This window comes from Hirundo rustica, chromosome 3, assembly GCF_015227805.2.
Source record: "Hirundo rustica isolate bHirRus1 chromosome 3, bHirRus1.pri.v3, whole genome shotgun sequence".
Lineage (NCBI taxonomy): Eukaryota > Metazoa > Chordata > Aves > Passeriformes > Hirundinidae > Hirundo > Hirundo rustica.
Genome location: NC_053452.1, coordinates 54,389,184 through 54,417,084, shown reverse-complemented (window position 1 = coordinate 54,417,084; position 27,901 = coordinate 54,389,184). Strand labels below are relative to the sequence as shown.

Sequence of the window (27,901 nt, the reverse complement as noted above, 5' to 3'; positions counted from 1 at the left end):
AATGAACATGGCCCAGAGTATTCACCTGGCAGATCATTAATGTTTAATATACTTTGTGATATATCCAAGACATTTTAAAATCACATTTTATTACTATATTCCAAAAAAATCCCCAAAGCCAACAACTCCACCATCAAATACTAGTTTTAGAAGTTACACATATATAAATACAGTTACAAAAAGGAGCACATTGCCTTAAGAATTCCAGTTACAAAACATAGATGCATTTACTAAGATTAATGTTTAATGTCACTGATCTGAATCTGTGTAAGCCAAAGGAGTCTGTTAAAACCAATAGATTTGTCACATGAAAGAAGCATTCAGTTATTGGAAGCTTTGTCTATTCACCATGAATTCCACATAATCTACTCAGTGAATACAAAGGGTACTAATATATTTACACTCTGAAGTCTAAACCACAGTGTAAAAAATATAAAGCTCTTTAGAAATTAGGACATTTCTGTTACGTTTTCTATACAAAATACTGCCATGCAGTGTTCTTACCTACATCTCAGTTAGAGGAGGAAGTGCTCTCTCTGCCAGTGTAGTGCTGTACAGTCTCTGTACTGCTTTTGTGAATTTTACTTGGCAACTCCCTCAATTTCCACAAGTGCATTTTGAGCTGCAGTGTCCTCCTGGGCTGCTCTCAGGACCTGGCAGGACTGCAGTGCCCAGGGCACCAAGCCCATGCAGAACTGCAAGGTGCATCCCACCTCCCTGGCAGCTTTCACAGCCATCCTTTGAAGGGCACTAGTACTGGATCCATCTCAGAGAGGACACCTCAAGCCTGTCATCAATACAGACCTTATTTAACAAATGGTCAGCAAAGGCAGTACAGCCTTACACAGCCCGTGTTTGTTTTCAGAGAGGGATGCAGGTGTAAAGAAAGGAAGTAAAGAGAACACAACAACATGAGGCTGCTTTTAACCACAATGCAAACTATCTAAGACTTAAAAAAAGTGACTGTGCACTGCCATTTTTTTATCTGTCTAAAAATACTGATTTCTCATCAGAACTGTTAGGGTATCCTAAACAAACTTAAATAAGACACTGCTGTTTTACTCTGTGTCTACAGAACAGATATATTTGGGCCCCAAGAACCCAAAACAATTGTGGTAATTTCCAGTGAGGTCTTACAATCACCTAATTTTTTTCCTGTTTTACTTTTTTCTCCCTCAGCTCCAAACTCTAAGCATTAGCTTTCTTGTCAGGGCCTCCATTTGTTGTGCTTCACTGGAGCATTTTCAATGCTCTTTTTTAAATCAGCTACAGAAAAGTTTCTATATGAGTGACAGGACCCAGGGATTTGAATGTACCAACTTCTTGGTGTATCCCAAGAGCAAAGCAGAAGAGCTGAGCCCAAACACATCTTCAATGTGAACAAGCACAGAACTGCCCTGACACACACTGTGCTAAGGAAAGCAATCTCACAAGTTGCTAAGATTAGGAGGGAAACGTACAAGAAAATGAATACTTCTTTTCTTTTGTTTTCATTAATACAAACAGACTAAAACAGTGACAATTTTCTAAGCAAGGCAAGCGACTAACCTGACTCTTTCTCATGCAGAAAAACAGATGTTGTGCCTGCTGACCAATCTGGGTGATCTATTAAATGAAAAGGCAAATGACCCAACCTCCTAGAACTGGGCCACTAGACCAAAATTCCACCTTCATTCACTTGAATACTATTTTTTCAGGCTCCAATCAGGCTACCCTAACATGGACAGTAAACCAAAACTTTGCAGTAGCCCCTTTGACACAACAAATAACCACCTCATTTAACTGTTTCTAATCCTCTCTATAGGACTTTATCCCAGGTGTATATTTACCTGCTTTCAAAGCAAGCTTAGGAGTTGGGGTTTTTTTGCTAAAAGAAGATACCCTGGGCATGCACTCTGTTTTTGCCAAGTTTGTTTTGAATGTATTTTGAGAAATAAATTGGACAGGTGTCTAAAGTTCAAGATGTACAGGAAATTATTCAGCAGCAGATACTATTGACACAGCACCCTTATAATTCTGCAGATCCCCTAAGAAATGTTAGAATTTCTGTGTTACACCAAACACAGGACACAAACAGGAAAGGATAGCAAAACCTCAGTCTCACAGTTCTTGGGCTAAAACATCCTGAATGAACTTCAGTGTACGCTGATACAGGAAAGCATCCTTCTTCTTTGGCTTACAAATATTTAGATGATTGACATCCACTGGAATAAGGTCTCCAATTCCAATGTCTGGGAAAGGAAAAAAATAAAAAATAAAAAAAGAAGGAGAAAGCTACCAGAGTTCATAAGATGAGCTAGACTGAAAAGAACATCTCACATTAGCAATTTCTCTCTCAAAAGCAACTTCTCCTATCTTCAGTAAAACTCTTTGTTCATCATTATTTTTTCATGTGCTAAAAGCATCAGTACACACAGTTACGGTCTGATAGAGCTCTGTGTTGCCACAAAACCCACACTGGCACACTACACCATTAGGTCAGAGTTCTACTGTCTTTATCTGAAATACACAAATGTACATTTCTCCATACAGACAACTTCACTGAAACAAAACTTCATTTACTGATAGCACAGTCCTGACTGAGGCTTAAGTGTTGATATGATCAGGGATGTAGTTTAATGCATGGTATCTTGAATCTGATCACCACTAATTGCCCATATTCCTGACACAAATACTTTGACATGGACTTTAAAATTTGGGCTAGAATGAATCTGAAATATGCTGCAAATCACTACTCACATTTCCAGGTAAATGAAATATTTACATTGCTTAATTGTAGAATACAAATATTCCATTTTCAGCTACTGATTTTGGGCACACTACAGCATTTATTTTTCTTGACAGCCATCACTACTAACTTTCCGGTTAGGATGCTGTGACTGCCACCTTCCAGTTTATTGTCTGTTCACTCATCATCTAGAGAAATCCTCCATTCTGCTTTGACTGCTGTGTTTTTAACCATGTAAAATCACACTAGAGCAGGATGAAGCTCTGCTTTCATGTGCCAAAGCAGACATGCAAGAAACAGGGAGCTTCCTGCTCGTCAGCCTGTGTTTTGCACAGAATGAATGGCCTGCTACTGAACTGCCATGAGCCCTCTAAAGGTTTTCAAGAGCACTTGTGCTGCACTAGGTGTCATCCCTAGAAGAGGAGAGACATGCTACAAAATTACAAGTGCACAGTGCTCTGCTGGGCTCTGTTACTTGGCCCTCTTTTTAAGCTTTTGTTGATAAATAATAACAAAAAAAAAGGACCAGTTTCTCAGTCCTTGACAACAAAATTTCGTCAGCAACATTTTTGCAAAACATTGCTGCTCAAGAGGACATGCTGCAAAAATGCTGCTAAATCATGACTCAGAAAAATACATCAGGGATGTACAGCCCACCTTCTTCATGGTATCTGACCTTGCACTCAAGCTAGTGGATTTAGTTGGTGGAAAGCCTGGTCTGAAACCTAACAAAGCAATGGTTTCTGGCTTTACAGATACCTTGGGCAATGCAAAAGAAAGACTGAAAATATGAGACTTAAAACTGTTTTCTAAGTTGGACACACATTACAAAAAAAAGCAAGGGGAAAAAAAAAAAGTCTGTTTTCCCCTTCTCCTACAAAAGGCAAAAAGATGGAGGGAACTCTTCAGGAGGCAAACTTTATTGCTGGAGTTCATGAGATGTGGATGGCAAAGGATTATTAACACTGAAAACCAGCTTTGTGACTTTTTCCTTCCATTAACAGTTTCTTAATTTCCTTAGTTTTTTGAAGGAGAAAATAGCTGGAATTTGCAGAAGCGTCTGAAACACTATGCAGCCTACCTATACCAAGATAAACAACTAGTGATAATTCCAAAGGAAAGGACTCCAACATTAGACCAGGGTCCACCCTGCTTTTAACAAACACTACTCTCATTTAGAAAAATCAAAACAACCAACTGCTATCCTAAGATCTAAAGGTAGCTGCTTCTGATCTCAGCAGGGAGGCTCAGTCAAAAGGGTAAACAAAACCCCCCACTGTAACAGACTTACTTTTCAAGGTTTTTTGCTGTAATATTTATAACCCTTTCTCGTTATTGATGCTTACATCAATATTTACCAAATTAAATCAATTAAATAGCTATTTCTCACTAACCTGCTGACTCCACAGGTACAACATGCAGTTTTATCATGCTGCCTATGTGCGTTGGTAGGGTTTCTGCAAAACTCAGCACGGAAAATTCCTTGTCTTTGGCAAAAGACAAGAAGTCATCATTCAGCTCTTTAAGGGCAGGAGAATCTGTGAAAGAACATCATTTTCCAGTGTTGTAAGATTACAGCATTTTTCTGCCAAGACTACATTGCTAGAGATGTTTTTATTACTATGACAGTAAAAGGAGTAGCATTCTGTTTGTAATCCCTTTTTCCAACTAGCATATGCAACCATTTATTCTGACTCTCCCTCTTCCCCTCACCTCTGCAATCAAATGAAACAGCTACTCAGAATTACTTACAATAATTCAACACACAACCCAAAATGTAAAAAAGTTTGTTGTTTTTACCCTGCTTTTTCTGACTGCATGATGAAAAAAACCCCAAAGAATAGATTAGCAGAATTCCTGTTGCTAGATGGTAGCAAAGTGAACCTACCCTTGCTGAGCTCTTTAACTTCCACAGACGGGAAGAGGAGATATCTGGCATTTATGGAATATTCAGCCAGCTGGGAGCCATGGTGAGGTACGCTATAAAATATGATTCCTCTGGTGTTGTTTACAATTTTATCCATTTCTGGATTCTTGGAAGCATCCACCAGCATCCTTTTGACTAGAAGACCTGGCAACAGAAGCTGAATTAATGTAGGGATTTAAATTACTGGAAAATAATGATCATGCTATATTAACCATTAAACAACTAACCGTATTCTTGCCTTGGTTGATTAGTCCTTAGATTGTCAAATATGTAAGATTAACTTGAAAAAAACCCAAACCACGCCTGAAGAGGCATCAATATAAAATGTCAATGAATGATGTAAATCCAATTTTGATTTGTTTTATGTGTTGCTAATGACATTTACTATATGCCTGATCATGGAGAAAATTTTGCCTCTGGATTTCCATTTACATGAATTTCAACTCATTGAGTTTTTAAATCAACACAGTAAGAACAAACAGGAATAAAAATACTTTCAAAATTTATATGCTATTAAATATAACGCATTAAGAAAGTAGAAATCTGTTTTTCATTTTTAGGTCTTTCCCAATTTTTTAAATAAACTATTCTGAATAATTGCATTTCCACCTGAATTTGGTTAATTGTCTTATTCTGAAATCTTTAATGCAAATAAACACTTTATATCAAACAGGCAACATGCTTACCACCCATGCTATGGGATACCCACACCAGAGGTCTGTCTCCAATCCCAGCAGCTTTGAGCTTGTCAAGCAGCTCACTGCTCCTGAAAGCAATAGACTTCCTGCAAAGCACAAAACCAACACAAGCATAATGGAGCATGACAGGTTAAAAGGCAATGTTAAAACTCAATGGATTTTAGTGCTGCACACTTAGGAAAGTGAATTAGGCAAACAAATACGAATTATTTAATTATTGTTTCTACACTGAACAAGGCCAAGAACTTTTGTAAGGATGGCTTCACAATGACAACAGGAATTGAGCTAAATTCAGTTTCTCGCTCTTGCCAGAAAGTTTTATTTTAATTTTGCTCAGCAAACATCTCTGTTTTCTTGACAAGTTGTTTTATGAAGTTTTAAATAGTTTCATTTACACATTGTAGAAAAACAGTTTTTATTCTATGAAAGCAACATCAACACATAATGAACTTTACACCCTGCAACATGAACAAACCTCATACACTTTTCTAAACAATACTCAAAATGAGGAGCAACGTACAGAAATTTAAAAACTAAGTGCATGATTAACCAATATATTTAAAAAAATCACAACTCATGTCAGTTACACTTGCCAGACAATAATCTCCAAATGCTTTGTACTGGAATAATAAGAAAGCACAATAATCTTCATTTTATAAATGAGAAGACTGAGCTCTGGAAAGGATAAGCTACACATTAAAGTTTGAAAATGAAACTGTAGTAGAACCAAAACAAAACCAATGCCAATGCCCAATCCAAGCTTGAATGTGCAACATTTGCACTTTGCATTGCTCCTTGCAGTGTAACAAGAATCAAACACAGAAGGCCCTTGGGTAATGAAAACATCAGGATATGGGGGCAACCACTGTGCAAAATAATTCACTTCATCTCTATCGGTCTCAGCATTCTCACTAGAAATTGCTTTATAACACATATGAAAAGAATAATCAAATGTGTCTTCTCAGTTGAAGAGCATGTTCTAGGCTAGCAGAGAGACATAAAAATTCACTTTTGAAACAGTGAATGAGACCATACATTTAAGAGCAAACATAAGGTTGTTTTTCTACTGCAACCTCATTACTCTTGCTAGTTAAAAATATCTTCAATATCTTTCATTTATTATTAACCATATAAAATGATAAAATTGTCAAGTATTATGGTTGGGTGACCATAAATAGCAGGTGATGCAATTTTCCATTTTGTAATGAAAAAGACATTATCTTAGGGGAAAAAAAAAAAAAGTAAATATGTGTTTAGTTCTTTTAACATACTTATTCCAGGCAGATACAATAAGAGTTTTCTTAGAGTCATAGAATTATTTATGTTAAAAAGACCTGTAAGATCATTGAGCCCAAGGTGGACAGCCAAGCCCACCCTAAGAACCTTACCTTTATACTATCTCCAGGGATTGGGACTCAACCACTTCCTTGGCCAACCTCTTCCAAGGTTTGGCAATGCTTTTAGTGAAGAATTTCTTCCTAATACCCAATCTAAACCTCCCCTGGTGCAACTTAAAGCCAATTCCAGTCTTCTTTGGACCTGCACAGGTAACACCTACATGCTTCTTACTGTCATTTTTCTGCCTAACTTCAAATAGGCACATTATCAGTCATGTGTTCCTCATTTTCTCTCTGCTTACATGTTTTCTTTAATGAAATAATTGCATCGATCTTTCATATAGCCAGAGAGAGGAGGGGATGAACAAGTACCAAACTCCTGGTCTCTGATACACAAGTTGAATTTTTTCTTCCCTGCACAAAAAACGTTAATTTTCAGATTCTTAACCTGTAAGCAGCCATGCACACACCTCTGCTGCAGTACATATAAACTGACTTTACAGTACCAGGTACATGCTTGAATATCTGCATAAATGTTTGAAGGATTCAGATTTAAAGATCACTGAACTTAATTACCAAATTCTATTCAAGACAAAAACACCTTTACAGGCTCAAAGTGTTTTTTATTTTTCAACATGTTTGCTGGTAGCATCTTCCTCTGACTTACCCTGTTCAAGGTCGGTAAAAACACCATTCTTCTGGCAAATGCAATTACACTCTGAATCAGATACAGTTACTGTATTTTATCACCAAAGTAAAATTTTCTGAATAAAAGTATGTTTGTATCAGAAACAGGGTGGCCACCAGGACTAGGGAAGGGATAGGTGAGGCAGCACCTTGAGTCCTGTGTTCAGTTCTGGGCCCCTCACTACCACAAAGACATTGAGGCTCTGCATCAGACTCAGAGAAGGGCGATGGAGCCAGTGAAGGATCTGGAGCACAAGTCCCATGAGAAGTGGCTGAGGGAGCTGGGATTATTAAGCCTGGAGAACAGGAGGCCCAGGGAAGACCTCACCACTCTACAATCACCTGAAAGGAGGGTGTAGCTGGGTGGGGGTTGGCCTCTTTTCCCACGGAACCAGTGACAGGATGAGAGATAACAGTCTTACGCTGTGTCAAGGAAGGTTTAGGCTGGATATCAGGAAAAAATTTCTTCATCATAAGGGTTGTGAAGCTCTGAAATAGGCTTCCCAGGAAGTGGTTGAGTCCCCATTCCTCAAAGCTCCTAAAAGGCATGTGGTTGTGGCACTTAGGAACCTTGTTTTTTGGTGGCCTTCACAGCACTGGGTTAATGGTTGTACTTGATCACCTGAAGGATCTTTTCCAACCTAAATGATTCTATGAAAATATATGCTTTATTTTATCAGGAGTATAAAGCCATAGCACAGTGATGTTTTTGCTGTGCTTTATGAAGCATTATTGTGTCACTTTAAAAAAACACTCCCCTTAAGACATAAAATTGGTGTTGTATTTTCATTAACTAATAGCAAAATTTAGTGTCTCCCTTAACATGAAGCAGAACAGACTGTAAGAAATCATGAAATTGCCAAACATAGCTAGCCATGAGGCTAAAAACTTAAGCACACCATGACTATACTTAATACTTTTCCTAATTTGATTTTTCAAAGCAATAGGAAAAGTTAAATTGACTCTCTCACACTGGGTGATCCCAAGGATCAGCTTTACAGGTCTATGTCCTGCCCCCCTCCAAACTGCAGATGCTGCATTTGTTACCTGTGAGCCTCAACAGGACATTTTGCTTTCCAGTCACTCAAATGGGTGTCATACTCCACAGATATGATTCTAAGGGAAGGACAGTCTGAAGCAAGCCATGTCTAAATTAAAGAAAAGCAAAACCAAAGGAGCTTATAATTGACATACCTAAACTTTTGAAAGCAATGGAGAAAAGATGTTACTGTGGGGACAATATCAAGCAAGACTTTTGCTCTTCAGTTAATCCCCAAATACGTTTTGCACCTGGATTAACATTCTTTTACTACATGCTGGTGAACTCTAGATTGTTCCTTTGCCACAAAGCAGGCAATGAAGATTCATCTCTAACGTGCATTCCTGGCTCCCTCTCCTGGGTGAAGCAAGAGTTACTAAGATTATCAACAGGACTGATCAATTCAAGTTTCACAGAGATCTTTAGTGGCTATACTAAAGTGAGTTTGCTTGGAGCAGTAATTACTTATTCACCAACAATACTTAAATAGCAATCTGCACAAAGTAAGGTACTTGGACATCTAGGTAAGAAAGGAAACTTAATTTAAAATGTCATTCTATAAATCTTTTCCTCAGCAATAACATTCCATTTAAAAAAGAAAAAAATAAGAGAGCATAAGGAAAGCAGCCATTGCCTCCTCTTTCACTAGCATGTGAATGATGTTGAGAACATAAAACTCAGCAGGGATTTTTCCTTGCAAGAACAACAAACAACTCACTAACAAAAATTTATCATCATGAACTTGAAAACTATCATTTGTATAACAAATTACAAGTAATTGAATTAAAAAAAGACATCTACCAGACAGTGTCCTTCTAGATGCTCTAGACAGCTGTCATGGATGAGAAAACAGCAGCCACAGGTGGAAACGTTACTGTCTTTGTTTTTACCTTTGGCCAGCACTGACTATAGTCCTCTTCCCTTTCTGAGGCCTTTTTATCCAAATGCCGGTCAATGTCTTGCTGTCGCCAGGTTTTGAATGCTGCTCCCAAAAGACCATGAACGAAAAGGATGTCTGCTCTGATAGGCTGGCTGATCAATCAAAAGGAAATTTTAAGAGATATGCAGTACATGTTCTTTTAGCAAATTGGAACTTTTAACCTAAGGGATGCCAAAATGCTTTTTTTAACACTACATGTGATTTCTTATCTTATGGGCAACATTTCATGATATTTCAAAGATCACACTCGAAAAAAAACAGAAACTAGGAAACCACACAGAAGAAAGATATAAAATGAGGCACGGAAAGTACCCACCTCAGCAGATCATAATTTTCTATAATGAAAAACACCTTTCCAGCCAGCTACTGTTCATGCAGCTTGGTAGCTCCATGAATTAAATCTTCACTGTAACTGGAGTAACATCAATGAGTCAGGGAATAGTTGCTACTAAGTGACACTCACGCTGGAGACTGCTTCAGTCCCAGATACACAATCACTATTACTAAGGATGAAAATTTACTGCATCTTAGGCCAACATGTGCAGTTGTCAGTAGAATAATTACTAGGCACTGTATCCCAAGACAAAGTGCAAAGGATTGTGTGTGGGTTGCAAACAGTTGCAAAACACATTTCATGTTTTGTGTTCAGATTTTCCATGCATTACAGTAAGACTCTGTTCACACCTATGGACTGCTCCAACCACTTCTACTTCCATGCTCTTCTACTTGAGAATCTAAATTCAGTCCTTTCAACCCACCAAAGACCAGGAGGGGCAAGGTAACATCAGTACAGCAGCACTCTGATGTCAATTCTTCCAAAGTTTTGTTACAGAACAGTAGAACAAGAAACTCCAAGTACAGCATGTACAATGACTCCTTCTACTTTACCTGCTACGATATTGTGGATGTAAGACATAAACACCATCTGGATACTTTTCTTTCACCATGTCCCTGTCTAGATTAGCCAAAGCTCTGGATGCATGAGAGGATTGAATGATGTGTGGGGATTTCATAACTTCAGCAAGTACAGAAACCCAACCTACATTGAGAAAATGAAGCAGCAGGTTAACTAATACAAATGTCATCAGAACAACAGAATTCAGAAACATCAACCATCAAACTATACATCTGAAAATAGATGTTAAAACTTAACAATGGGAACGTCAAAATAAATTATTTTAATCTACTCTCCACCTCAGGAAAGTCAAGGCTAGGTAAGTGGAATCTCCTAAATTCAAAAATGCACATGTATTTTACTGCTGTTCAGCTTGTGATCTGAAGGAGAACCCCTGCTTAAAAGAAAAAGGAAGTGTATCAGCAGGTCAGTACAACTGCAGCAAGAACAGATCTCAGATCTCTTTTTGCAGGTAAAATGTCAGGAAGATGGAGACAATGAAGCTTAAAGCGTAAGAAAGGAATAAAAACCTACAGGAGCATCGGCAAGTAAAAAAATTGATGTTTGCTGCGAAAGTATTTTCTTATTTTAAAATCCAGCATAAGAAAAACTCTTTATGTGATTAAAATATCTTTGCTATTCTAAAATTTGTATACTACTTCTATGTTAGAAACATAAAACAACTAAATTGGATACAATTATCAATAAAATTTTAAGTCAAAGATATTAAGTCTTACAAACACTTTATGATACACTACCTAAGGTGTAAAATTTTCTTAAACATGGAAGGGAATTGTCATAGACTACTGAGAAGTGTAAATGAATATCTTTTATGTGCATGTTTCTTTAAAATCCTGATAAATCTTATTGCTGCTAGCAAAAGCAGCCTATAAATCACAGTTTCTTTACAGTCAAGTCCATAAATAAAACCTGGGAAAATTACTTCATGAGTATTGTTTCAAAACCATGCACATTATGTTGCTACTAGTATAGCCAGTAAGCTGCTAATTCAAGATCATTTACTGTAGACTGAGGAAAAGACATTTGAGTTTTGCCTTTAACAATCGAAACTGCCAGGACCTTTGAGGACTGTAACTTTTTAAGAATAACATATTTAAATTATGTTTCTAAGCAGAATATATGTTGACCACTGTGAAAGTTGTACTTCAGAAGAACACTATCTAAAATCTACTTTCAGTTCTCCAAACACAATGGAAGACTGCCAAGATAGTCTGACTAAAACTAGTTTGGTCTCTGGTTTCGCATTTCCCTTAAATGAGCCATGATGAAGAGTGAAAAACAACTGTTCAGAATCAAAAGTAAGTGTTCTGACCCCAGATACCCTGTGACAGCTACTACGAAGTGCATCACTGTTTTTCTTCTTCCCGTGCTAGCAGTTTTTGCAAGAAAAAGAGCCTTAGAGGTTGTTTCTTCTTATGCATCATCCAAAAAAAGAGAAGCTTTATTAACTCTGGACTAGCAGTATGTGACTGCTCATCTCTGGAATCTGATTCACTGTCTAAAATTCCTTTTGTACTGAGAGCTGTCCCAGGGAGCTGCTGACTCTCCTGTTTCAATCTCTTCTTCTACATGTATAGTTTAAACAATCATCAGAATTTAAGAAAGGTGCCAGAGCTCAGGACAAAGGCCTTTATAGTCCAGCTGCCTTTCTTCAGAAATGAGCAGTACGGAAGCTGCAGAACAATGTAAGAATAGAGCAATAAAAGGACGATTACACAGTTCTGATTCTAGTCCATACCCTCAGATTTTCTGCAGTTGACTTGGTTTCCATGTGTAGAACTTCAAGGATTTTTCTTTTCGTGAAATTGTCTCCTCACTCTTGGAAGCTTTGTGAGTCTTTAACAACCATAATGTTTGTGGCACATTTCATTTTGGTCGTGGAGTACACAGAAAGTACTGTTTATTTCTTCTGACTCTTTATAATTTAATGTACAAGAACCTTTGGTCTTGCATTAAAACAAACAGCAGATGACCATTCCTGCTTTGCCTTCTCTATGCCAGTGAAGAGAATTTTATATATCTCCATCATATTCTCTTCCAGTTGTTTTTCCATGCTAAGTGTCTCAGTCATTTGTTCTTCATAACAAAGCCTTTGCAAATTTTTAATCACCCTCACCATCTTTGCCTGTGGCTTTACTACTTCTCCTTTGTGTAAAAATGCACACTGTATTTAACAGGCAGACATCAGGTTGGACTTACAGAACAGCATATTAATATTTCCTATTTATTTATTTACTTATCTGAAAATATTGGAGGAGATATCTACCACTGAAACAGCTTTCCTTTTACCTGCACGTACTATGGATGAGTGAAGACGTTCATCCAAAGCCATATTCCCAATAATGCGGATTATGTTCCTCTGTATCTTTGCTGAATCTTTACGTAGCTGGTATATCCTCTGCAGTAGCTGGAGGCCTCCTTTAGCTTCAATTTTATCACAGTGAGAAGAAATCTGGCATTACACAGCAAAATACAGTGACAATAAACAGACATTCTGCAAAAGGTTTTTTAGATGCTATTAATTCATAAATTAGGGAGTTCTAAGAAGCAGGTATAACATAGCCCCTGTTGCAGAGCAATTATTATTAATCTAGTATTTATTATGCCATATTTGAAAAGGAAATCAATATTTTGATATGCAAAATGCATAATTCCTATGAATTGACAACTTGAAAATCTCTGAGTACCACCTCTCTACCCTTCCTCATGTCTGAAATGGTCTCCACTTGTCATGATCAAATTTCAACTCAAGTTCGAGTGTCTGAGCAGGTCAACTGTCTGCTAAAGCACTATCTCAGCCAGAGCCACTTGACCATCACCCAAAATGCAATCATTATAATTCCTTCTCTTCGAAATGGAAAAGATTTTTTACACTCCAAACAGTACTGCAATCATTACTGATGCTAAGGGCAATTTAGTCCAGATGAATATGTGCAGTAGCTTCGGAACTGCTGATATCCTCTGGGGCTTTCAACAGGCATTTGTCATGAGTACAGTCACAACTCGCTTAAACTGAAAATCAAGACCATAAAAAATTCTAGGCTGAGTCAGAACTCATATGTATATGGAAGATGTGAAAGGAATACCGAGAAACTGCACTTTATCCATGCCGCGTGGTTACTATCAAGTAACCAGTTTGGCATCCTCAACACTGTTACAAAATGTCTTCCATACTTTTCATCTGTGTCTGCAAAAAAACAGACTGGTCCCGGGAAGGCCACTGTATCAACTGCCTGCTAACTCATTCAATATTCTGCCAAAAGAATACCATTGTGTATGGGTAAGGTTTGCATTCTGTTCTGGTTTCTGATTAGAGCGAATTCATGACACTATTTTGTTTTGTGAAAACCTGGCATTAGAGCCTCAAAGCTGCCTATTTACTTCTTGAAAGATACATATAGGTACAGCACAGGGGAACTTGTAAGGGCAAATGAGAAACAGTAACAAAACTTACATACACTTCCCCACGAGAAAAAACCCTACTTTGTTACAGGAATGCCTTAATTTCTCTCCCCTCTCAGTTGTTCAAACATTCTTACAGAAGGAGAAAGGGGTAGGAGACAAGGAAATGGCAACACCTTCCCAATACATGAGAGTGCATTAGAAAGGAATGTCTATAAATGTAGCTTTTCAGTTAGTTTAAAAACAAATTACCTTAGAATGCTGTACTAAAGCCTGCAAGCAAAAGAGTTCCACTGTCTCCGAAGGGATTTTACCCAATGTCTCACAATATGGAAGCCCATTTCCTCCAAAACACCATAAGCCTCCCTGAAATGAAAAACCGTAAAAATAGTAACACATTTCAAATGGCTACATAAGAAAAAGGATTTCTAATCTAGAATGTTAAGTGTGTAATGATCTATAGAAATTGCTTTAAAGAGTGCACAGCATGCATGCACTTTTCAAAATGTACAAATTACACAACAGTACATCATAAAAGTATTTACTATTTTTAACTGGAAATATTAACTAGATTTTCAGTGTGCAGTCTTCTTAGTCTATTAACTTCAAAACATAAAATAAAGGGGAAAAATGTAGTATTTTCATTTTGTTAATGAATGTCATCTTTTAAGCTCATTTGCTTAAGCATAAAATAGCAAAAATCAGAATAACTCTAGACTTGCAGAACTTAGAAGAGGAGGAAGAAAGGTCTTCAATATTTGGCACAGCCTCAGAAGACCAGTCTCTCAATCACGCAGCAGAAAGACCAACATAACCTCAATAAAAATCAAAATACTTCCAAGTGTGGTGTCTTACCAAAGCTCCCTTTGTAGCACGAGCTCTGGCTGTGAAAACAGTAAAGGAGTGATAGTGTAAAAATAGCACACATAACTCTGTCATAGAAAATAAAGAGTTATTGCACTCTGAAAACTCTAAACAAAGACTGACAAATATTGTTATTAAAATGACATTCATTTTTGTTTGCATCTAATAAAAAATTACAATTAAGGATGTCAGAACTTTTAAACAATGAAAAATACAATTCACAAGAGAGTGGATGAAACTGACATAATTGTCATTTTTAAACAATAATGGCACTTTAAACGACATTCCTAAAGCCACCTAGGAAGTTGTTGCACAGACACAGTTGAAGAATTCCTAGATCTAGGTCCAAACAGACCATAGACTACTCCAACTCTGGTTTGGTAACAGGGACCTAATTCAGAGAGGCACTTCCACGTGATGTAACAGAATTTACTATTTAAGGTGTGCTAACAACCTAACATTTTACTAGAGACTTAAGAGAGATGTAATAGTCTCATCAGTAAAAGAACATTCAAACAACAGTAAGATGAAATGTGAAAAGTCATTTTATGAGCATTACAAGGGAAAGGAACGGTGCTGGACAGAGTGTTGAAATGTCTCCTTAATGGGAAGGCTCGTAAGACATAATCTTTAACTACCTTTCAACTAGTACAGCTGGGAAACATAAGCTTTCAAGCAGACAGTCTGTATTTTCAAGAGATCTTGCTCATGTTCTATAATCACAAAGCGTCTATATTTCTCTTCCACTTACAATGATCAAAAATATGGAAGAATGTTTGTATCTTTGAGCTCTGCAGGAACAAGGAACCCAACCAGTTCTGTTCTGCAGATGGAAACTCACCCTTTGTGCAGCAAGAGTCTGGCTACTTTCACGTAACGCAAGAGATGTGAAGTACTGGACACACGGATCTAGACCAGACTGAGGTAAAGATACCAACAACAAACGAAGTTCATCTTCTATGGGATAATCCTGTGAGAAGTAAGCACAAACAGCTTTTAGTTTATTTTGCATGAAGCAAAACGCAGAAAAGAGAAATATTTGAAATAATGGAATCAGCCATACTAATGAGGCCATAAAATATGAATCCTGGACTTAAACACTCTGCAACTTCAGTTTAATAGTTTTATCTGTAAAGACTTTGGGAAGTGATAATCACAAAACCACCAAATAAATTATAAAAAGCAAACGTAACACTTCTGTCCTAGGGTGACTGTGTATCCCCCAATCATCTATTGGGTGCAAAGGGGAGGGGAAGCACCATTTGTTTTTCCCCAGGAAAACTCAGCTCCTCGGAGTGACCTTGAAGCGGGGGAGTTGGAACACTGCAAGATGAAAGAAGCTCTGTTTTTTTGGTTTTTTTCTTGCCCCGGAAGTTAGTTAGTTAGTTTAGTGCTAGCATAGTTAGACCCTGTAGAATAGCTGAAGGTTTTTTCCCTTTTTTTTCCCTTTTTTTGCCCTCTCCTCGGAACTGTTCCAATCTCTCTGGTCTAAGGACCTGGAGGAAGCACCGGGGGCCTCCACAGGGGACCCACCCTACCAAGACCAGCCCTGCACATCTCCTTTTCTCCCAACGTCAGCAGAGACGGAGCAGTGGAGCACAGTGACTATCTTATAGAGGAGACTTTCTTTAAGTTTGTTATCCCTCCGTAAGCGGCACGAAGCTCTTGCCATCGGGTATTGTGCTGGGAGTGCTTTGCCTGTTTAATAAACAGGTTTTTTCCACTTCTCTCCGAGGAAGTCTTTTCCCGAACCGGTTGGGGGAGGGGAGGGGGGTCCCGTGGGAGGGTTTCTCCCAAATCTGCCTGAAACCAGAACACACTTCATATTTTGGTGACCTTATTCTAATGGTTCCAAAGAGCAGAAGAAAAAACAGTTCCTCTTGGCAGAGGAAACCTAAAAGTTCACCTTTAACTACATAGAAATTTTCATAGAATCATAAAATACTCAAAGTCGCTAGTGACCAGCAAGGATCACAGAACTCCAACTCCTGGTCCTACACAAGACCACCCCACGAATCACACCATGTGCCTGAGACCATTGTCCAAGAGCTGCTTGAATTCTGTCAGGCTTGGAGCTGTGACCACTTCCCTGGGGAGCCTGTTCCAGCGCTCAACTACCCTCTGGGTGAAAAACTTTTCCTGACACTCAACCTAAACCTCCCTTGACCGAGCTTCAGACCCTTCTCTCAAGTCCTGTCACTGGTCACCAGAGTGAAGCGATCAGTATCTGCCTCTCATCTTTCCCTCATGAGGAAGTTGTGACTGCAATGGTCTCCCCTCAGTCTCCTCCAGGCTGAACAGACCAGGTGATCTCAGCCACACCTCATACAGCTTCCCCTCAAAGCCCTCCACCATCTTTGCTGTCCTCCTTTGGACAGTCTCTAATAGTCTAATGTCTTTCTTATACTGTGGTGCCCAAAACTGCACAGGGCTGATGACATGACTCCTCAGACCACCATATATATAATATATACACACACATTTAAAATGTATTAAGTTAAAAATTAACTTAAAAAGAAAGTAAGGCCAAATTTATCCAATAAGGATCTGCTGGCACCCAAAAGCTGGCAGTGAAGAAGTGGGCCAACAGCAGAGCACCACAGTAGTACTGAGGGAAGCAAAGGCCTCCAGGAGCACACTCTCTGTGTAGGATTCTGTCAGGGTCAACAAGGCAATCCAAGATGATTTCTTCACACTGCCTACTGGACAGAAACAAGCAGTGTGTCTGTCCGACTGGTAGCTGGCTCAGACTTCACTGCTTGTAAATATGTCACGTGGATATACAGTCCAAGAACAATTGATCAATGCTTCCAACCTTATTCCTTTCCATCATGCCAATCCCTAATGCAGAGTACTTCCTAATGTAATACATGATATACCCCCCCAGTTTTGTGTTTTGGTCTTTTACTGCTAGTCAGTTACTTCAAAAGAACTTCACTTTCAACAGTTAACAATAAAAGCAGTAAAAAAAGAAGCAAGCAACTAAGAATCATCTAATACCTACTTTTCCTTTACTTACGGTCTTTATTTTTGGCAATGGTGGTGGAGGCAGGAAAAAACGAAGGTCGACATCTTTGGATCGAGCCAAACCTATAGCAGTCCTTTGATCACAGGTTTGAGCAACTGTGCCATACTGATAATCTGTGGTACAAGAATTTCAATGTTAGGGTTAAAACTAACCTTAAATGCTTAATTTCATTTTAAATGTAGTTTGTAATCTACTTTGTACATATACTTGAAAAGAATCATCTCTCTGTAGTCTACTCAAAAAAACCCTTTGATTTTCTAACCGTAAGTTCCAAAAGTTAAAAACTGCAGATGTTAGACTAGCACTACACTGAGCTGAAATGCACCTGGGCACTGTTCATTATAGGCCAGTTTGATAATTCAGTGGCAACTGAAGAAAAAGAAAATATAACCTTGAAGTAGATCAACACCTTTTTCTACAAAAATTTGCTTCTGTTTCTGTTACTGTTATATAATTCTAGAGCAAAACTGACAAGCCATTTAAAATATACTTTTCACAGATCATTTATACCTGCAAACTGAACTCACAGGAGCTGAACACTTTGGTCCTAGATGAACACTTTGTCCCAGATGCAAAAAATTAGCACATACTAAGTCCTAAACTTTCTTTGACTTGGTCTTGAAGTATCAGGTTAAAAAACCCCGTTTCCTTCATGAGGCAGTTGGCAACAATAATTAGTGTTTGTGAAATGTCCAAATACTACAACAATGAGCACTACAGAGAAAGGGAGAAAACAAAAGGCAACTAAATTCCTGATACTGGACATCTTGTGCTCTGAAATCACTTGCTAACAGGTATTCGTCTACAAAGGACAAAGCTCAGTTTTGGTACATCCTAGCTTTCAAAGAGAGTTTGCTGGTGTAAATTCCCTGTGGAAATTATTTAGAATTTTAAAGAGGCAGTTTGAAACAAGATGAATCCCATGGTGTGGAATTGCACTGGAAAAGTGAAAGATCTTCAACTGACTAAATTACCAAAATGAGAATCCAGAATTGAAGGTCACCTAGTTTATGTAGCCTGGTATGGGAGAGGAGGAAACACAAATACACATACACACACCTCCCCTTTACTTCGGATTTCAAGGGTATTTTCTGCTAGAACAAGAAGAAGAACTTATTACTATTGAATAACAACTAGGATGAAAATGGCTTAAAATAATGCTGGCACATACAAGCCCTCTACCTCTGGTTTGTCATTACCACCGATCAGCTCCTAACTAATTTTTATTAACTTATCCATGGCCTTAAACTCACTCCTACACAGGCTTATAAAAAAATCACTGCCAAAACTTGTGTCTGCATTAGCAATCCCAACAGAAAAGCCAAGGAACCAAAGAGCATGAACTGCTCTCCCACACCATCCCACAGCAATGGTTACAAATCCTCTGGCAGGGAAACAGAGAGAGGCCTGCACTGCAGACACTCGCACTCTGTCAGGGCATTAGGAAAGAACAGCTACCTGAAATGTAATTAATTCCCCCATGTTTTAGACCGAGTTTCAGAGAACATTTATGCTTCTTGCAGCTACTAGCTTTTCTTCATGTTGTCAGCAGACTTGGAACAGCTAACTGAGACTCTGTGGAATTTCTGGGATGAATTAGGCTACATCAGCATACATTACCATGCCAGTGACTATTGCTTGCCAGGTCTTGTACAGCCTGCAGTCGGATTGCTTTGTCTTCTGACTGACTTCTTTTTAAGAGAAGCCATAAGGCACACTCGTGATCTTCTCCATCAAAGGTACTGAACTGTTCTTTGATCAGGAAACAAATTAAATCCAAGTTACTATTAATGAGCATTTTATCCAGCCACGTTTCTATTTGTGGAATAAGGAAATATGTAGTTTTCAAAATATTTGAATATTATTTGGTTCACAGTAATTTAGAGTGTAACATTTCAACTTAAAATTAGTACAATAAACAATGCCAGAATTACATCAGTAGAATACTGATTCTAAAATGGTGGGTTTGAATCATTTTAGTGGCACCAAGTTGGTATTTCATGTATCAATGCGACACACACAACACCCCTGGGTGACGCTTACCAATCATAACTACCAGCAGGAGCTGCAAATTATGAGCAACTCTTGAAGCTCTGACCCTGAAGAGTAAATTTCATAAGATGACAGTGGAGATGCATGTTGCTATAACCATTTAACAGACAGTCAAATGAGAATAGGGTATGCCTCAGGAGCACAGTTTCTGATACAAATGGAAATTCTTGTTTCAAACTACTTGAAAAAGCAGCAACATTGTTCCAAAAACTTTGCTGCTTTCAGTTAATATTGTCAATTTTGATGAAAGCACACATACTCTTCTAAAATGAGATTTTGAGAGTATTTCATCGCACAAACACCTTTTTTACACAAAAATGATACCAAATATTAACTTGGTATCTTAACTTTTGAATCTCTTCTGGAACAAGGGAAAAACCGACCCTCAAATCTCCTCGTAACCATCACTTTCATTTACTTTAAGAAAAGAAATTGGTTTAATGCACAGAAAATAGACAACTGACTGATAATCCAGATAAATATAGATATTATAAGCTATATTATCCCTGTTTAAAGAACAAAAGTACATGTTAATTTTGTAAGGAAAAATGTTTTACTTCCTAATTGCCCTACTTCTTAACGTTAAAAAATCATAACCATAGATAAAGTCCTGCTTTCAATACCTACCATTAAAAGGTCTCCGGAAGATTTTAGCTTCTGTTTGTAGAATTTTCCTCACTGCTTTATGGATTTCTTTTCTGGCTTTGTATGTAATCCCTACAAGAGTATTTTTATATTACTGGAAGTCTGAAAGACAGTTCCCCCACATCACTTTTCGTAATATATGGAAAAAGAAATACACACACATACACATACAGACATTATATAAAGAGAATTATCTCATACACAGAGAACTACGTATAGAAAGAACTATCTTAAAAAAACCCCAAAAACCAAAAAACCACCAAACCGAAAATCTACTCAGCAGCTTAAAATAAATTTGTTGACATTACTTGGTCAGACTTCAGGAAATACAACTTTACTTGCTACATAAGGGTGACTTTCAGAAACATTCTATTCTCATAGAATTCTGTTTTAGAATTCAAACAATTATGCATCTTACCTTGATATTCACTTGGACTTAGAGAGGCTGTACGTACATACACGTGGGATTTAAGTTTTTCTTGATGTAGAGCTTGAGTATCGATTTGCAGTAACTTATTTAAGGACAGGACTTCATATGTAATGAATACAAAACCTCTTTAAAGAAAAGAAAACTGCACATGAATATCAACTAAAACAATATAATGGAAAAAAGCAATCACATTGGTATAAATAATTCAGATTTTACAAAATACATAACAGTCTGCAGATTATTTTGATTTAGCAAAGTAGAGAAAAGGTTATAAAATACTTGAAATCAGTTATAACTATCAGAAATTGTTCTTCAAGACTATATTCTACCATGTCTAATGTTCCCTAATATTATCACATTTTTTGAAAGATACACATATTAAAATTTTAACTGTATCCATAAGTTACATATATGCTCATCAGTTATAACTTACCCTAGTATAAGTGATCCAGTTACCTTTGCAATTTTTCCTTGAAAAAAGTGAAACCAAATGTCAAACAAAGTTGTGTGCATCAACTCAATATAAGCACAGTTAGATTTGATTATCAGACAGTAAGAATACCAACCATTAAGAACAAGCTTTAAAAAAAAATTCCATTGCTCTCTAGCTTTCAAAAAATTATCAACTAAAATTTACAACTGGAGAAAACATTACTTGATCTGGATTTCCTTCTCTCCTAAGCAAGATGATAAAATGTACCCTGCCAGCCCTATTTACTCTGAATATTGCTACCTCTCAATTGCATTCATTGCTCAGCTACCAGGATCAACAATAAATTTTCTCTGCCTGCAACACTAGCGGTGATTTGGAACTCTAAATGATTTTAAGGAATTAACTTTTTCTTATATGTCACAGCTATTACTTCAATGTATATTACTACATACAGGACTAGGTATGTTCTTTGAGAAGTCCTGCAGAGTCTCCATAAGAAAATATATTTTTTAAAATAATCCCATTTAATCTAATTTATAAAGCAAACAGATAATAAATGAATGCTACTTGCAACAATTTGCCTTTTAAACCTAATGATTCCTTCCAGATTTTAGCTCCTTTGCATCTACAAAGCTGATCTGATTATCTGGATATAAGGATCTCTATACAGAGAAACTCTTATCATTACCAGCAGCAGCAAACCCAATGAACACATCTCACCTATCATGAATACTTTCTTTTCCTCAGCATGAATTGGGAGATTTGCCCCACAACCACTGCTACCAGCTTCCATCTTTGTGAGGCCATAAGGATTTTGCATGCAGACAAGAGGCAGCAGCTACATGTTGAAGAAATAACTGCCAGAGAAGTTTGAAAAAGAAAAAAAAATGCAATGCTTCCTGTAGAGCAGAAATTGAAATATCCTATCTTTAATGCTCCGAAACAAATTTTAGAATTGTAAGAATTGTTGCTATATGCTGAAGGCACCAAAGAAAACAGAAACTAAGCAGAGCTTAAAGTAAATAAGGAAAAAGAAATAATTGAAACAAGCTTTATTCACTGTTGATGAATGTAACTATTTCATGGCTCTAGAGATTACAAAAAAAAAAAAAAAACCCAGATACAAGTGGAACTGAAGATAGTTTAAGGAGATCACATTTAGTTAGGGAAAGACCCTCATCTAGTGTATCCTATCTGTTCCCAGATAATCTGCTGGTGTCATATCACATATCACTATGCAAAGCAAGGTCAGAAGCAGAGAGCAGGGACAAACAGAAGCTTTTAATCACTAAGTATTCAAGGGCTTAAAACTTAACTATCATTTAATTATGCATGGTGTCATGTCATTCCTTCCTATTATCAGGTCAATACAATAATGAATTGTACTTACTGATATCATTCCAGGGTAGGTGTTTTTTTGTGGCTGGACCAGAGGTTCCTATTTTTCTGTAGCAAAATACACAGTAAGCAGCCACTGACATTCTGCATATTGAGGGGGGAAAGAAAAAAAAAAGTAATGATTGATTTGAGAATTACAACAAAAATCCTGTAGCTTTTTTTCTCTGTCTTTTTATAGCAAAGGTCATGATGGCAAAGGCCACAATAAACCAAGTTTGTGTCATTTTGCTCCATATAAAGCACTCCACTTAAAGAACTCCATAAAATTCTCAATTGAATGGGCTGAATTTCAATTATAAGAAAAGTTTAACGCAGTTTTTTATTAATTATGTTACTGTTGACTTTAGTGACTAAGTATCTCCAATAACTTCTCTGCTTTTAAGTTTTCTTTCCTACTTCTTAGTCACACTTCCCTAAATACCAGATATGGTCCTATCTCCATCAAGACATTACTCAGTATGACATGGGCTTTAATACAACTCAATAACCAACTGCTTTTAAAAGTTCATCATTTATCATGCTGGCAAGTCTTTCATTTTGACTAACAAGGCTTAAAGAACTACTACATATAAACTAACATTTTTTGCATACACTACAGAAGTAAAATGAAACTCGTATCTTCTAAGTCAAATTTTAGTGTCTGCATTAATGCAATTAGACTAACTGAAATATTGAGTTAATGTGTTTAAAGGGATGTAAAAACAAACCAGTATATCTCACAGACTAATCAAATTCTTGTTAAGTTAGGTCTCTGTTACCACAATCACAATTAACTCAAAATGATAAAATATCACATGTGTAAACCTGATGTTGAAATATGGAAACCTGATATTCTCTTTGAATTTAAGGTAATTTCTGCAGACCAAGAGAAGTACTTATATCAATTTTATCATCAGTGCCCAACATCTCTAAACAAGGGGACTTTTTTTTGTGTCCTTCCTTTTACATGTCTTCCCTTTTTTCTCATTTCTCCAAGTTTTCATTTTTCCCTTCTCTTACTTGTGTTTGGGAGATTTTGAAAATAATCACCATTACCCCAGCACTGTCACCATCACTGCAGACTGCTTTTTGACTTCTGTCATTTCAACACTGTTTATCCATTCACTTCAACAGAGTACCTCACACTGTGAAACACTTTAAAGACTGATAATCAGTCCTCTAGAGACACCTCTCCTGCCTCCAAACTCTTTGTCTCATGACAGCTCCTTTACTACCTTTATTGACAGAACCACTGTACTCACATTTACTCTTCTCTCTAACCGCAGTCTGAAATAAACGTGTGGTCCAGTGACAGCAGGTACCACAATTACTACAATTTAAAACATGCACCTGCAAACACAGGAGGCCAAAGTGAGCACTGCTTCTCTGTTGCCAGGAGCTTCTGTTCAGCTCCAAGGGCAAGCATCAAATGTTAAGGGTCTGGAGTGGACTTTAAAGATCACCTAATCCCAACCCCCCTGTCATGGGCAGAGGAATCTCCCACCACATCATGCTGCTCATGGCCTTATCCAGCCTGGCCTTGAACACTTCCAAGGTTGGGGCATCCACAATTTTCCCGAGAAATCTGTTCCAATATCTCACCATATACACAGTCAAGAATTTCTTTCAAAAGATCTAATCTAAATGTCTCCCCTTTTCGTTCGTACCCGTTGCTCCCTGTCCTACACTACAGTTCCTGATCAAGTGTTCCTCTCTGACTCCCCTGTAGGACCCTTCAGACACTGGAGTGTGGGGTCTCCACGCAATCTTCTCCCCTCTAGGCTGAACTGCCCCAACTTTCTCAGTTTGTTTTCATAGGGGAAGTACTCCAGTCCTCTTATCAACTCCGTGGCCCTTCTCTAGACTTGCTCTAGCACCTCCACGTCCTTCAGATGCTGGGGACCCCAGGTGATCTCACCAGAGGGGAGGAGGGGGACAGAATCGCCTCTCTGGACGCGCTGCCCCGGTTCGGCCGGGGCTGCTCTCGGGGCTGCGAGCGCTCACTGCCGGCTCACGCCGAGCTTTCCATGCTTAGGGACACACAAATACAGTGCAAAAGGACCCATTTCGCACCCTGCTTCGCAGCTGGTCCTGGCAGCTGCGAGCCCCGGCCCAACCCGCCTCGCGACCGCGCAACTGCGGCGTATTTAAAAAAAAGCAAAACAAAACCACCGCAAACCCAACTTTAAGCAACGCAACACGTAAACGCGCAAGGAGCCAGGCGAGGTTGGCTCCGTGCCTCTTTCCAACGGGGAGAAACAAAGCACCCGTTACCCTGAACCCCGGCCCCCCCGGTCCTGTGCCGGCCGCCACCCCCGCGCCCCCCGGTCCTGCGCCGCCGCTCCCACCTTCCGCCTGCGCCGCTCCCGGCGGCGGCCCCCGCGCGCCGCGTGACGCCATCGCGCCGCCGCCGGCCCCGGCCAATCGGCGGGCGCTGCCGGGGGCCCGCGTGCGCGTGCGCGGGCAGGGCACTTCCGCCTGCCGGGAAGCGGCGGGGGAGAAGGACGGGAGTGAGGGATCGGCCGTGAGGGGTCGGGTCCAGCGGGAAACCCTCTGTCTGCGGCGGAGGTGAGGAACGTACCGGGTCCCCTGGGAACCGCTCTGACCAAGGCGGAGGCGAAGGGCAGGACGGACCAGCAACTCCGCTGGGGAGTAAGGTGCCGTAAAGAGTCTTTTAACGGAGGCGTTTTTCGTTTGGTTTTGTTGTGTTTGTGCTTTCAGACTTCCTGAGATCGCCAGTGCGATCCAAAGCAGGGATTGCTCTTGCCGACTCTTCGGCGTTCGTAAGGGAACCGGGAGGATGGTGAATGTTCTGAAAGGTGTTCTGGTTGAGTGGTGAGTAACAGCATTTACTGCCTCTCCTTGTGTCAAAGACTGTGTTTCTTTAGACCTGAAACTAATGTAGGTAACTGAAGAGTCCAGACAAAAGGAGTTCTTGTGGGGAGGGGTGGTGCTGAACATGCAGAGAAAAGTGCGGCCTTTGGGGGAAGAAAGAAAAGGCAATTGTAGATAATCCTAATTCCAAACTCCCATTTTTCTGTTCAAGAGACTCTTTTCCACTTATGCTTAACCTCCTTGAAGAAAGATGTATATGAATATGGGGTAAAAAATATGATGACAAAATGCTAACAATCACATAGTTATAAAAATCCGGTTTTGTTTTTTTTTTTCCAAAATATATAATAGTCTCCAGATTATTTTAATTTAGAAAAGTAGAGAAAAGGATATTAAATACTTAAAATAAGCATTAACTATGAGAAATTATGCTTCAAAGCTATATTCTACCATGTCGGATGGTCCCTTAGTATTGCCACATTTTTTGAAAGGCACACAAGCTAAAATTTTAGCTGTATATGTAAAATATCTATATGCTTGTCAGGTACAATTTACCCTAGTATGAGCACTCCAGTTACCATGGCAATTTTTCCTTGAAAATACTAGATGCTCCCTTTTGTTCTTTATATAGCTTGCAAACAGAATTTCTTACCGTTGTTGTTTGTGAACAAAGTGTTTCTCTCCTGATTCTTGAGGGAGCTGAGGTAATCGTTCATTTCTCCTTTCATGTTTGCTTTTATTTAATCAGCTCTAGACTGAATTCCATGCAAGGCAAACATGTGGTTCTATTTGTAGAGCATACTCAAAAGGAACGTGCTTGGAGTTTGTAAATGTCAGCTTTTGGTGTAGGTGCAGAGTACCTGTTTTCATGTAATCTCTTCTCTGGACTGAGGCTCAGGCCCCTGGCTACCTCCAAAATAAAAAGAAGCATCCCTCAAGATTTGTGGGGTCATTGTATAGCATTATGTCATGTGTGAGATTTTTGCTGTACACTTTATCTGTTAATATGTTTGCATTCTGTAACTGCATAGAACCAGTTCCATACTTCCAAAGTGTTTTCTTCTAAGCATTTAAATTTAATTTAGAAGGTGACATCATGACTGTTCAGCTAGAGTGTGAGAAATGCACAATTCTTATATGAGCACTCTTTGTCTGTGCTATACTACTTTGAGTGAGATCTGTGTTCTCCTGTCTTTTGGTTATCCTTATGCTTTAAGGAAACACGTTTTTATGAGACTATTGCTGAAATCAGAAATATAGCCTTTTTAAGGGTTGGACTTTTGAGTTTTAGTTTTGGTTTGGGTTTTTTTGAAGCTGCCTTAGCAGCAGCAAACAAAAACTTCTCTGCTAATCAAGCAGTTGCTTCTACTTATTAGACTTCATCACCATTTTATTTTTGTCTCTATAGTAACCAAAACTACTTGGAGTGAAACGACTTTTACTAAAGCTTCACCAACTGTATTTAAATTATGGGTGGCTTAAAATTAATTTCAGTTTTCCTAAAATCTTTGGGAATGTCTTCAAATGGTGTTTCTTCTGTTTGTAACTGTGAGATGGGATCTGATATGTGTTTGTCTCTACAGTGACCCAGCAATGAAGCAGTTTCTGCTCTACTTGGATGAGTCAAATGCTTTGGGAAAGAAGTTCATCATACAAGACCTGGATGAAACTCATGTCTTTGTATTAGCTGAGTTGGTCAACTTCCTCCAGGAGAGAGTAGGCGAGTTAATGGACCAGAACTCGTTTCCTATTACTCAGAAGTGAGAAAAACCAGAGAAATGAGATTATTGCAAGTTTCGGAACAGTGAATTTCAATAGTTTGGGTTGTTACTGTTTTAATAGATAGCACTGTGGTATGTAAGTTCTACATAGAAGTGGCTACTATAGAAAATGCATCATTTTCATAGACAAAATAGTCTGGAATTGGATTTTGTTTCTCATTTTGAAAGTATGTGGTATCTTTATTAAAATACTTAAAATTACACACTTGAGGAGCTCCCTTGAGAATTTTTGATGCATGCTGTCTGGTTTTTATCTTGCAAGACAATATGACCCAAAAAGTAGAGTCGTGTTTCTGTATTGGAATGCTGTATGAGGTCCACTGACATGTTGTGTTCCTGTTTGTGACTGAATCTGATTATAGTGATAATAGAAAGTAAAGAATGTCTGTTGAAGTGTGATCTGTGCTTGGTGAAGCATCTCTCTAAGTTGGAGGTATGGTCAGATACTGCTCTAACTTGATTGGTTTTATACAGCAAGATGAGAGTTGGTGTGAGTGTTTTGTTGTGTTGTTTGGGGTTGGGAGTGTTGGGGGATTTTTTTGTTAAAACATGTTACAAATGCCCCATACTACTTGCCTACTTTTACCAAGGCTGTGCTTTCTGAGTTGTTCTGGGTTTGGGGAGTGGTGGTGGGAGTTTGGAGGGGAAGGAGGCATATGGGGGGATTGGGACAACACGATCCATTTGCCATGATCATCATAAATTAAAGGGGTAACTGAAATGAGAGACTAGTCCTATAGGTGTAATTACTTGTATTTTTACACTGAAGCCGATAGTCACAA

At 38.5% G+C, this 27,901-nt stretch overlaps 2 protein-coding genes across 10 annotated transcripts; one reads left to right on the top strand and one right to left on the bottom strand.

Annotated features, from left to right (window-relative positions):
- Nucleotides 1-3: 3 nt before the first annotated feature.
- SERAC1 (serine active site containing 1) lies at nt 4-24,900 on the bottom strand. 9 transcript variants are annotated; one of them, XM_040059309.2, is made up of 18 exons: nt 24,852-24,884; nt 22,517-22,608; nt 21,847-21,983; nt 21,127-21,163; nt 20,682-20,818; nt 20,246-20,335; nt 19,187-19,318; nt 17,543-17,679; nt 15,380-15,508; nt 13,927-14,040; nt 12,562-12,724; nt 10,245-10,395; nt 9,307-9,448; nt 8,425-8,525; nt 5,342-5,439; nt 4,617-4,799; nt 4,123-4,266; nt 4-2,231 (listed from the first exon to the last, which is right to left on the bottom strand). In XM_040059309.2, the coding sequence occupies exons 3-18, from the start codon at nt 21,944-21,946 to the stop codon at nt 2,101-2,103; spliced, it is 1,989 nt and encodes a 662-aa protein (XP_039915243.1). In that variant the 5' UTR covers nt 21,947-21,983; nt 22,517-22,608; nt 24,852-24,884; the 3' UTR covers nt 4-2,100. The 9 variants fall into 9 exon arrangements, with proteins under 9 accessions (XP_039915243.1, XP_039915241.1, XP_039915237.1 ...); XM_040059310.2 differs by having other exon boundaries at nt 46-2,231; nt 17,558-17,679; nt 24,852-24,877; XM_040059307.2 differs by lacking the exon at nt 21,847-21,983 and having other exon boundaries at nt 17,558-17,679; nt 24,852-24,900.
- Nucleotides 24,901-24,945: 45 nt separating this feature from the next.
- Nucleotides 24,946-27,327, top strand: GTF2H5 (general transcription factor IIH subunit 5). Its single transcript, XM_040060638.2, has 3 exons — nt 24,946-25,071; nt 25,225-25,338; nt 26,922-27,327. The coding sequence occupies exons 2-3, from the start codon at nt 25,304-25,306 to the stop codon at nt 27,100-27,102; spliced, it is 216 nt and encodes a 71-aa protein (XP_039916572.1). The 5' UTR covers nt 24,946-25,071; nt 25,225-25,303; the 3' UTR covers nt 27,103-27,327.
- The last annotated feature ends 574 nt before the right edge of the window (nt 27,328-27,901 follow it).

Bases quoted from the DNA above. Each gene is read 5' to 3' on its own strand.
- GTF2H5 (XM_040060638.2), top strand. From the start codon at position 25,304: ATGGTGAATGTTCTGAAAGGTGTTCTGGTTGAGTG. The intron at 25,339-26,921 runs GTGAGTAACAGC...TTGTCTCTACAG, and splicing joins AAAGGTGTTCTGGTTGAGTG to TGACCCAGCAATGAAGCAGT.
- SERAC1 (XM_040059309.2), bottom strand. From the start codon at position 21,946: ATGCAAAATCCTTATGGCCTCACAAAGATGGAAGCTGGTAGCAGTGGT. The intron at 20,819-21,126 runs GTAAGTTATAAC...TTTTCTTTAAAG, and splicing joins ACTGGATCACTTATACTAGG to AGGTTTTGTATTCATTACAT. The intron at 4,800-5,341 runs GTAAGCATGTTG...TTCTGTTGCCAG, and splicing joins GGTATCCCATAGCATGGGTG to GTCTTCTAGTCAAAAGGATG.